This window comes from Panthera pardus, unplaced genomic scaffold, assembly GCF_024362965.1.
Source record: "Panthera pardus isolate Hobbes unplaced genomic scaffold, ASM2436296v1 HiC_scaffold_17, whole genome shotgun sequence".
Taxonomy (NCBI): domain Eukaryota; kingdom Metazoa; phylum Chordata; class Mammalia; order Carnivora; family Felidae; genus Panthera; species Panthera pardus.
This window is the reverse complement of record NW_026526732.1, coordinates 138,855,179-138,866,193: the sequence shown is the minus strand read 5'-3', so window position 1 is coordinate 138,866,193 and position 11,015 is coordinate 138,855,179. Positions and strand designations below refer to the sequence as shown.

The following is an 11,015-nucleotide window of genomic DNA, read 5'->3' as shown; positions in this document are numbered from 1 at the left end:
GAAAGCAGGGCTGGGCGGAGCTTCAGTGCAGCCTCAATAAAGCTTCGGGTGACCCTCTCAGCAGTTTTGAAAGTGGATGTCCCTTCAGAGCTGTCTTGAGTTGGGGTGAGGGCGCCAGGCCTTTGTCCTCACAGGTTGATCATCAATCAGATATGGGTTGCCCCAGAAAGGGTTCATGATCTTGAGTTGAGGCAGCTCCCTTGGCCAGGGGCAATTTCCAGAAAAAAGAGTCAGCTTAGAGTGCTCAGACTACAGCATCCCAGGCAGGCGGAGGAATGAGTACCTAGATTCTGAAGGGGGATTTGGATGGCTTGTGACATTATCCACTATATTTTCAAAAACTAAGTGGAGAAAATCCAGTCTTCTTAGCATAGTGCACAGTGCCCTTCATGATCTTGTACAGGCCCACCCCCAGCTCACCTCATGCCCTCTTCTCAGCCTGGGAGCCTCTCCCACCCTCTGCCTTGCCCCACTTACCTGTTGGAAAATAACTAATCCTTCAAATTTCAGTCGAACACACCTCTTCCAAGAAGCCTCCTCTGAATGGCCTTGTTGACTCAATGGTCCTTCCATCATGGTTAGGAGCATGGACTCTGAAGCCAGGGTTTGAATACCAGCTCTGCTGTATTCAAGGTGACTCTGTAACCTAAGGCAAATTACTCAACCTATCTGTGTCTCAGTTTCCTCATCTATAAAATGGGTATAACATTAGTACTGCTATGTCATTGGGTTATTATGAGGATTCTATGAGTTAATATGTGTAAGTTAGAACAATGTCTGGCAGGAGTAGATAGTTGCTGCTATTATTATTGTTGTTGTTAGTGAAGGCACTCAGTATGCATTTGTTGAAGGCACAAAGGATGGAAGGAAGGACCTGAGAGAGACAAAGTGCAAAGTATGTTCAGGGAAGGCTGAGCAATCAAATTTGTCAGAAGGGTGGTAATAATCTCTATACGGTATTATTACCCATGTTGGGAAAACTATTTAATATCATGGTAAAGAGTGTGCATCCAATTTGTAAGCAATAAGAAATTTGCTTGACAGAATTTGTCAACAGATGGGAGAGGGGGCCAAAGACAGAGAGGGACAGGTTGAGCCAGGAGGTAAGGCCTATGTGTGGAGTGGTGAGTTCCAGGCAAGGGACGTGTGAGAAGAAATGGCGGACGGGGACTGTGGGAGGATGGATACAGGTGAGGGGGGCGGAGTTTAGAAGCAGGTAATATGAACACATGGAAGATGCAGTGCGGAAATCAGTTGAGGCTGATAGGGACAGGCAAGGAGCGACTGGGAGGGGAAAAGATAAGGGGTGATGGAGACAGGTGAGTTTTACGGGGACAAGTAAGGAGTGATGGGGCACTGCAGGGGTGGGGGGCGGGGTGGCGGTCAAGTAAATGGCAATAACCAGTGAGGAGAACCGAAGAGCTGAAGCGGGACCATCCGAAGGAGAGCTCTAAGGCTGCCGGCGTGGCGAGAAGAGCGGAGTGGAATGTGATGTCAGAGAGAGGGCGGTGATGTAAGAGCCGGGCGGTGGGGTGGTGATGTCAGGGCTGGTGCTGATGCTGGCGGCGCAGTGCATTGTGGGCAGCTCCCCGCTCCGCCGCTGCCTCCGCCGTCGCCCGAGGAGGATCGGGGCCGGGCCGGGCCGGGCGGGGATGATCCCGGGCGGGAGGCCGCCACCGCCGCCGCCGCCGCCGGAGGGAGCGGGCCGCCTCGCGCCGCACTGAGCCGCCCCCGCCCCCGCCCCGCCCCGGCCCCGGGGGATGCGCCGCCCCGAGCCGCTGCCTCCGCCGCCGCAGCCGCAGCCGCAGCGGGCACAGAGCAGGTGAGGCGGGGCGGGGCCGGCGGCGGGCCGGCGGGGTCGGGGCGGGGGCTCTCCTGCGGGCTCCGCGGGCCTCGGGCCCGGCTCGCCTCCCAGCGCAGCCTTCCCCAGCTCCCCCTCCCCGCGCCGTGTCCGCCCGAGCCGGGACGCCCGCCGCTGGCCTACACAGCCTGGGCCGCATCCCAAGGCCTGGAACGGCTCCCTGCCCCCCAGCATACGCGCCTGCCTTCGCCAGCCGGCCCCCCAGAGCCTCAGCCCCTCGCTTCTCACCCCTGTCCCCGTCCCCGCGGCTTCACTCGGCTGTCACCCTGACAAGCCCTTCCCAGCTGCCTCCATTACCTCTCCCCCTTGTCCTCAGTCCCTGCGTGCCTCCCTGCCTGCCGCTAGCTGCCTTCCCAACCTCCTTACCCCTTCGGCGGTGCCCAGAAGCCTCTCCCAGGGTCCTGCCGCTTCCTCACCAGTCATTAGGATCGTTCACCTGCCTCTGTCTTACCCAACCCCCTCCTCCGATCCTGTCATCCCCCCCCCCCCAACCCTTCCCTTTTTCTCTGCCTTCCTTCACACCTCTTTTCACCTGTATCCACCACCCCTCACTGGGCTCCTTCACCTCTCCTTACCTGCGCTCCCAGATCCCCACATACACCTGGCTCACACCTTGCGTAGTTACACATCAACACCTCTACTCACACACCATGATGAGCTCCCTCTCTCTCCCACCCTCCCTGGATGTCTCTCCTTCCCTGTCTCCCCACCCCACACCCACACCCCCACACACATACCCACACCCACACCCACACACACAGTTGGCCTCACACTGTCTGACAGATATTCATAAAAACCTCTTCCACAAGCCCTCTCACACGACACACCCATGCCTCCACACACCCAAAAGGTCCTGAGGGGGCAGTAACGGGGCAGCCAAGTTCCTCGTGGCCTGTTGTCCAACCTAGTCTGACATGAACGTAGTCCTTTGAGGCAGAGTGAGGATGGTGGACAGGGAGAGGCAGGGAAACCTCATTTATCCTCTGGTCTCCATTCTCCCTTTTCCCATCTCACCTGTTCCTTCTAGGCTGCCCATCTATAAACTGGGAGCTGCACCCAAAATTTTCTCATCAACCTATAGAATCCACCATTACAGGATGGAAGACCCACCAGAGGTCACAGTTCAATCGCTCAAGGCTCCCTCCCTACAGGTTCAATTGCTTCTTCAGTCTTGTCCTCAACCTGTCTTTACCTTTATTCCAGAACCCCCCATCCCCTCCTTCTCCCTTTATCCTGCCATTGCCCTCACTGCCCCCTGAACTCCTGATGCCCCACGTGCCACTTTGGCAAAAGGTGGGCAGAGGCCTATTTGACATCCCCACAGCTCTGATACTCTGAAGTTGGGTGGATGGGAGGAAAGAGTCAGCTGAGTCACTTGAACAAGATAGGAAAAGAGTGACAGTGTCACTCCTCTTTTCTACATGTCCCTCACGGTACACCATGACCTGTTGAAGGTTGTTTCTGTGCCTTTACTATCCCACACTGCCCCCTGTAGCAGGATGGCTAGACACAGGAGCCTTGGGAAGTATCCTGTCCCAAGGAAAGATTGGTTTATGGAGTTTCTGCCCCATCCATAGATACCTTAGGCATTTTCCTCCTCTCCACCTCCCTTCCACCCCACCCTGTCCCCAGCTGGAGTAACTGCCTTCAGTCTGTGACTCTCCAGGATCATTGTGAGGGTAGAGCAATGTGCTTATACAAAGTGTATATAAGTGGGAGGGAGGGGAGGGGGGGAGAAGAAAAGATCCTGATTCCAATCCTGTACTGGGTTGCCAGAAATCTCAAAAAGTGGCCCCCTGCCTATACACATGCACATCAAAGACAGACACAAAAACACATAAGCACATGCAGACAGAGGTACAGGCACAGACACAAAGACACACACAGACACAAACACACAGAAAGACACACAAAGACATATATGTGTTCACAGAGGGACACATGCACAGATTCACGTGCAGACACGTATGCGTGCACACACTTACATTTCCCGAGATAACACTGGCTGGCTTTCCCAGCCCTCGCTCACAGTTGGGATGCTCTCCTTGATATTCAACTTCTACCTTTGCCAATGCAACCAGAGCTGTCTTCCTTCTTGTTGTTCCTGAGCAGACACAGAAAGGTGTGGTCAGAGCTCTCTCATCACATGCCCACCCAGACCTGCTGCTCCCTGTCATTCCTCCTGCCTCCTGTTAGACCCATCCCACTCCCTGTGGTCCCCAAGCCCCCCCCCCCCACTTCCCCAATTCAGCCTGTCTCTCTCCCTTGGAGTAGCTGCAGGGCTGCAGTCCCTCTAAAATCCATGTCATGAGTTCATCACCTTATGTTCACCAAACAGCTCACATCCTTGCTTTGGAACCATTAGCTGTCAGTGGGTTGGACTCTCCCCTGAGAAAGGTGTCTTTCTCACAGCTGCATCCTCTTCACTAGCATTAGCATCATCCTCAAGGGGCTTTCGTGTATCTTATTTTCTTGATTATCCCATGCCATGGTTGATTAGCAGGTCTCCATCACTCTGGTGTGTGTCTCCCATGGGTCACCCCTTGGTCAGCAGTTCTCCCCTTTCAGACGCACAGCTCCATGGGCATTTGGTGGCACAGGGAACGTGTGGGTGCCGGGGTCTCAGATCAAGTCACTCAGACTGGTCCTTCTCAGCCTAGGTGTCCCCTACACAAGCATGGGTCCTAGACTAGTATGCACCCCATCCCCCCCCATGCCCGCCCCCCACCCTCGGGGTCAGCAAGTTTCCTCCACATTAGTTAGCATATCTCTCTTTGGGAAACGCTTTCTCCATAGCCTGTTCACATGGCATTTTCCTCTCCTTTTTTCAACATGTGTGTTCTGCTGCTGTTTTTCACACCTCCAGTTTGTAGTTTGTATCTCCCTTCCTGTGGATAGTATTTCTGTCTTCTCCTCTGACCTCCACCTGGGTGTTTACACAATGCTTCCCCCAGTAACCCCTAGAGCATCTGCCCACTGGGCCGAGGAAAGATGCCGGCCAGGAGAATGGAGCTGCCCTCCTCCATATCTGCAAGGTGGTCCTGGTCCGTAGCCTGCCCCACTCACAGTCCCTCCCCACTCCCCCAGGTAGATGGCCCCCCCAGGGCAGGCCCTGCGGACACCCCTCCCTCCGGCTGGCGGATGCAGTGCCTAGCGGCCGCTCTTAAGGACGAAACCAACATGAGTGGGGGAGGGGAGCAGGCCGACATACTGCCGGCCAACTACGTGGTCAAGGATCGCTGGAAGGTGGTGAGTGAGTGACCCGACGGGGCCAAGGGAGGGGTAGGGAGAGGAGGGGAGGAGAGGACCTGGAGACGTGTTAAAACAGTTGCCCCCAACTCTTCTACCCTAAGAGGGAGGTGCCCCTGAGCTCATTTGCATACTGCTTGCAGTCACTATTTTGGCGTACGCTGGTGGACAATCGCTTTCTCCCAGAGCCCTCTCTCACCCCCTTCCCCGCTAGGTCACGTTGCTCCGGCCCAGCCTGGAACAACTCTTGGCTGGACGTCGGAGCAGGAGCTGCAGAGCTTAGTGGGGGAGGCGGGCGGGGTGGGGGAGGGGGCTCTTTCGTTGCCGGACCTTGGAGAAGGGCAGTGAGTGAGCATGTGTCCCTCAGCTTCCGCAGAGGACAGAGAGGCCTGGCTTCAGGGAAAGAGGCCCTGCGGGCTGCTCCCACCGCAGCCGCACTCCATCTTCTCCTTCCACCCTCCTCCCCTCACTGGTTCCTGCGGCAGGTGCAACACGCCGAGACTCCATCTCCCAGCGTGCCTTGCTCCTCCAGCCCAGGACTTCAGGCTGTTCGGCCTGCTGGGAGTTGTAGTCCGAGCCTCCTCCGGGTTTGGGCCTGGATGGGAGGGGGACATGTGAGGGGCTTGGGGAAAAGCAGTGTCTGGGGAGCGGGACCTACTGTAAATCAATCCCTGTCCCACCCACCCCCTCTTTCTTTCCGTCGCTTGAGATTGCTCTGGGGTCCTCTTATTGTGGGGGCAGGATGGTGTAGGGTGGATTGCGGGGCGATGGTGTGTGATCTTGTGGGTCTGCGTGGCAGAGTGGGGAGCCTGGAGGAAGGGAGGGAGAACAGACAGGCCTACACTGAGCCTCTATGTGGGGGTGTGTGGGAGTGGAAGGAGGAGGCTCAGCTCACCTGAGCTGTCAGGCTGAGAGGAGAGTGGGGCCTGGGTGCTGGCCGGTTTCCATGGCAACAACCACGCTTCGGGCAGATCCCCTAGAGTCCCAGGGATAGGAGCAAAGGTGGCAGCGTTGTCATTGTCTCAGAAGTCTCTGGGACTGGGGAGGGCCAGGAGAGCTGAGGGAAGGCCTGCCTAGGTCCCAGAGGAGGACTTCCTGAGAGGGAGAGTGACAGGACCGAAATTGGGGGAGGAGGAGCCAGGGCAGTAATCAAGGGAATGAGGGTCTGGCCAACTGAGGAGTATTTCTCCAACAACCCTTCGGTCCCCTAACATGAGAGCCTAGTTTCTGACAGATTGGAGGCAGAAGGACATTTGCACTGAAGAGGTGAGAAAAAGATGGTGTTCACACCATACTGAGTTTGGGTTAGAACTTTGTTGTACTTTTTGAGGGAGGGGATGGGAGATGAGTGGGGAGAGAAATGGCAAGAGGGAGTTGGGGGGGAGGGGCAAGCCCACAATCTTTGCCAGGCTGACCTCTCCAGGTCAGCTGCCAGGCTGACTCCCGAAGAACTAGGGAGGGTGGGGTGCCAGATGGCTCCCCTCAGCCGTCTCCTTGTGAGGGGTGGGACATGGGCATGAGGTAGAGCTCAGGAACCAAGAACAAGCTCCCTGAAGAGAAAAATGAGCTGGCTAGGGGAAATTGAGGGTCAGTGGCACTAGGTGGAGTATTTGCAAATAATAATGGTTCACTCTTCTTGAGGGGTGCTTCTCAGAATCAGAATAACAAATAATAATAATAATAAATGATAAAAGCAGCATTTGTTTTGAGCCCCCACTGTCACCAGACATGGTGCATTATCTCAACAAACGATGGAGTAGATATTGTTATTACCCCCTTTTCACAGGCGTGGAAACAGGGGTAGGGATTAGCTAACCTGCCAAGTTCTTAAGACTGGGTGGAACCAGGTCTGTCTGACTGCTGGGTCAGCAGCCACTAAGCCATACTGCTTCGCAGGAATTAGCCCACCCAAGAATCAGGAGCACGGAGATGAAGGAGTCTTTCAGACCTGTTCTAGAACAACTCTTTCATTTCACAGAGGAGGAAAAGTGGAGGCACAGAATTTAAGAAACTCACTCCAGGTGACCCAGAGCTAGGCCAAGAAACCAGATTTCCTTTTTCCTAAGTAAATGTTGGTCCTACTGTGTCGTATTGGCCCTCCAGTTTAGAGAGTTCCTTTGACAGGGGAGGGGATCATGAAAACAACTAGGAGAGGAGGAATAGGGTCTGGCAAAGGGAGATTAAGAAAATATTTCTGTTAGCAGGCTTGGGCAGGGCTACATTATGACTTTCATGGGCCCTGGGCCCTTCTGCCTTCATGGACCCCTTTCTCTATAATAAAGTAGTAAAAATCATATTTTATGACTGCACTGGTATACAGAGGAATGAATTAATATTATATGCTACAATTTTTTGACCTTCTGATTTGAAATATTGAAATGTTTTTATGGCTTCCTGTAAGTATTATGGGCCACTGTGCCTGCTGTGCCCGGCGGTTAAGTGGGCCCAGACTGTAGGGCCTGGGGAGGAGGGGTGTTAGGTGAATGGGTGGGTGCAGATACCCAGCTTGCCTCCCTGGGAGGTTCTGTAATGGGCCGGGGGGCAAGGAAGGGACCAAGGGAGGAGAAGAAATAGCCTCTTTGGAAATGAAGACGGTAGAGAAATACTATTGGCCACCCTTGGAAATTGGGGAGCAGGTACCAGAAATGTCTTGGCTGCCCCGAGCCCTCCTTACCACCTCCAGTGAGGATTTTGGAGTCTGGCAGATCTGGGCTTGAATCCCAGCACTCACACTTTTAATCCCTGTGCTGTCAACAGTTTCCTATGATATCGCGGTTAAGAGCGTGGGTTCTGCATCAGATTGCCTGGGTTCAAATGAGACCTGGCTTTGCTACTTACTAGCAGTGTGACCTGGGGCAGAGTACTTAACTCTCTGTGCCTTAGTTTTCCTTCTGTGCAAAATGGTGACTCTTATGACCTTCCCCACGTGTTGTCAGGAACCCCAGGGGATGAGCTGAGATGATCTCTGTGGGTCGGGAGCACAAAGCCTGAGATGTGATTATTGTTCCCTCCCCTCCCCGTCTTCCATGTTCACGTACAGCAAACCATAAAGGATTCTAGAAGATACTATCATCTCCCCTGATTTTAAAGTTCCCCAGGGGAAGACATGACGCTGCTTTCTTGAGTCTGTATCTGTCCCCTCCTTATTCTGAAATTCTTCGATGAGTCTGACTTTCATCTCAAGTAGAGAGAGATTCTGGTTTCAGACTGTTCTTCCCCCTTTCCCTTTTCCTGCGTCCTTTCTGAGCACGAGAGCCTTCAAGATGCAGCCAGACTTCCACTTCTTTTCTGAATCTTCCCTTCTTCCTTCTCTCTCTTCCTAGAGTTGTTTCAACTGTAACCTGCTGGGAACTCCCAGTCCTTGGCTCAGCCCTGCGCCCATCCCCCACTCCGTCCCCTTGCTTCAGCCACCATTAAACATTTAATGGGGTCTGAGTGCTGAATAAATGCTAAGGGGAGGGCTTGGAGATGCTAGAGGCTCAGAGTCCGTTTACAGGCTGGCTGGTCAGAGCAGCCTCCGCCCAATCACTAGCAAGCCCAGCTGTGCTGGTGAGTTAACAAGCCAACCAGAGGCAAGTGAGGGTTCTGGAAGGTGCTCAGCGAGGGCGGGCCACCCATGAGGTGAGCTGTACATCTTTTTTAAACCAAACAGGTCCCGACTTAGAAGTCTGCACCTTCTCCTTGTCCTTTATCATTGCCAGTAGCACACTCCAGGGACCCCGGGGCCTCTGGCTTGAAGTGATTTTAATCCCTTCCCATAGCTCAGCTTTGCTCATCCACCCTTGCGAACTCTTCCTCCAACACAATTCTCCCCTCTGCCTTTTCTCACTGCCTGCCCAGGGATGCTGGAGGAGGAGGGCCTAGAGGGTCAGGTCTGTACTGCCCCGTCCCCTGGGGGATAGACAGACTCTCCAAACCTCCATTCCCACCATGGTCCCACAGTGCCCCCTACCCCCAGGGGAGGCTCACCCTGATTTGAGGCATTTGACCAGGGGTCTAGGGAGTGCTGTGAGCTTCAGCAGCAGGATGGGCATTGAATACCCTTTGCTGAGTCCTCTCCCCCAAATACTTCTCCCCCGCATTACTCTCTCCCTCTAATGACACCTGTCAGGACATTGCCAACCCCAGGAAGGGCCAGCTTCCCTGGAGGATCCACCCTGAAGCTGGGAGGTTCTGGAAATTAGTTTTCCTTCTGGATGGTGGTTGTTCAATCTAGTTTGGGGGATGGGGAGAGTGTAATATTTCTTGTCCTTCCAGAAAAAGAAAAAGATTTATGGTGGCCCATGATGTCTTCAGAATCCTACACAGGCTCGTCTCCATATCTACATGGGGTCAGAGGTCACATACCCTCTCCCACCTCCCAGCCTGACACCTAGCCCTGTGTGTGCACGCACATGCATGCATGGGCTGAGCTGTCTCTGGCACTAGGAGGGGAAGTGGGGACACAGGTGGGTGGGGCAAGGAAGGCAGACATAGGGTCCCCCCCCTTCAGAACTAGCCCTACCCCCACCAACGAAGGGTATGACCCAGCAGTGTGTGGGATGAGGAGCTGCTCAGCCTGATCCCTGGGTTTCTTATCCCCCTCTTCCATCTCTGTAGCTGAAAAAGATCGGGGGCGGGGGCTTTGGTGAGATCTACGAGGCCATGGACCTGCTGACCAGGGAGAATGTGGCCCTCAAGGTGGAGTCAGCCCAGCAGCCCAAGCAGGTCCTCAAGATGGAGGTGGCTGTGCTCAAAAAGCTGCAAGGTGCGGGCCCTGGGCAGGAGGATGGGAGGGAGGAGGTGGAGCCAGGGGCTAAGGGAGAGCTGATGGGGATGGTGAGATGGAACCAGAGTCTAAGGGCGGTGATGGGGAGAGGGGCATGGGGAGGTGGTGGCGGAAGTGGTCATGGGACCAGGAATCAAGAGGGCACCAGAGACACCTTGGGATCGGAAGTGAGGAAGAAGGAGTGGGAGTTGGGAGACCCCTGTCTGTGCCCCCACAGGGAAAAGCCACGTGTGCAGGTTCATTGGCTGTGGCCGGAATGAGAAATTTAATTATGTGGTGATGCAGCTCCAGGTGAGTCCCTGTGGGATCCTCCCTCCACTTACCCCCCAAAGCTTGGGTTGTGAGTGGGCACAAGCCTTTGGGGTCGAGGCTGGGCAGAGTGTCACGGTGGTGCCGGTTGGCATGACAGCTGAGCCTGGACCTCCCCCCTCCCCCCCACCCTCAGGGCCGGAATCTGGCCGACCTGCGCCGCAGCCAGCCGCGAGGCACCTTCACGCTGAGCACCACGCTGCGGCTGGGCAAGCAGATCCTGGAGTCCATTGAGGCCATCCACTCGGTGGGCTTCCTGCACCGTGACATCAAGCCGGTGAGGGCTGCCCCACCTGCCCCCTCTTCCAAAGCACACCCCACCCCCACCCTCTCCCTCTGTGGGTCCCATGGTTTCTCCTCCAGAACAGTGGTTTGGGCAGGAGCAGCCTCTCCTACCTGTCCTTTCCTCCTGCTTTCCACCCCAAGCCCCTTCTCCTCGCCTGCCAGGAGAACACACCCCTGCCTGCCCCTTGCCCATGTCTCTCCTCTGTTCTTGTCTTCTCCCTTACCCATGCCCTGATTAGTCCTTGAACCTCAAAAGGTGCAGGGGTTGGGGAAGTACAGAGGAATTGATCAAAAGGGGTGGAGGGATGGGGCTCCCAGGTGGCTCCCTCGGTTTAGTGTCCCACTTCGGCTCGGGTCATGATCTCACGGTCCGTGGGTTCAAGCCCTGCGTTGGGCTCTGTGCTGACAGCTCAGAGTCTGGAGCCTGCTTCTGATTCTCTGTCTCCCTCTCTCTTTGCCCCTCCCTTGCTCATGCTCTGTCTCTCCCTGTCTCTCAAGAATGAATAAACATTAAAATTTTTTTCTTTTTAAAAAAGGAATGGA

The 11,015-nt window shown here is 55.0% G+C and overlaps 1 protein-coding gene across 3 annotated transcripts in view; it reads left to right on the top strand.

Annotated features, from left to right (window-relative positions):
- The first annotated feature begins 1,605 nt into the window (after positions 1 to 1,605).
- The window catches only part of TTBK1 (tau tubulin kinase 1), a 40,917-nt gene continuing 31,507 nt past the window's right edge, over positions 1,606 to 11,015 (top strand). For 2 of the 3 annotated variants that reach the window (XR_008423077.1, XM_053904990.1), the window contains exons 1-5: positions 1,606 to 1,822; positions 4,949 to 5,110; positions 9,710 to 9,857; positions 10,096 to 10,169; positions 10,324 to 10,464. Coding sequence is in view for 2 of the 3 variants with exons in the window: in XM_053904990.1 (XP_053760965.1) it covers positions 5,003 to 5,110; positions 9,710 to 9,857; positions 10,096 to 10,169; positions 10,324 to 10,464 (471 nt within the window). In the remaining variant the exon portion in view is untranslated. The remainder of the gene's footprint in view (positions 1,823 to 4,948; positions 5,111 to 9,709; positions 9,858 to 10,095; positions 10,170 to 10,323; positions 10,465 to 11,015) is intronic. The other variant, XM_053904991.1, reaches the window with a different exon arrangement.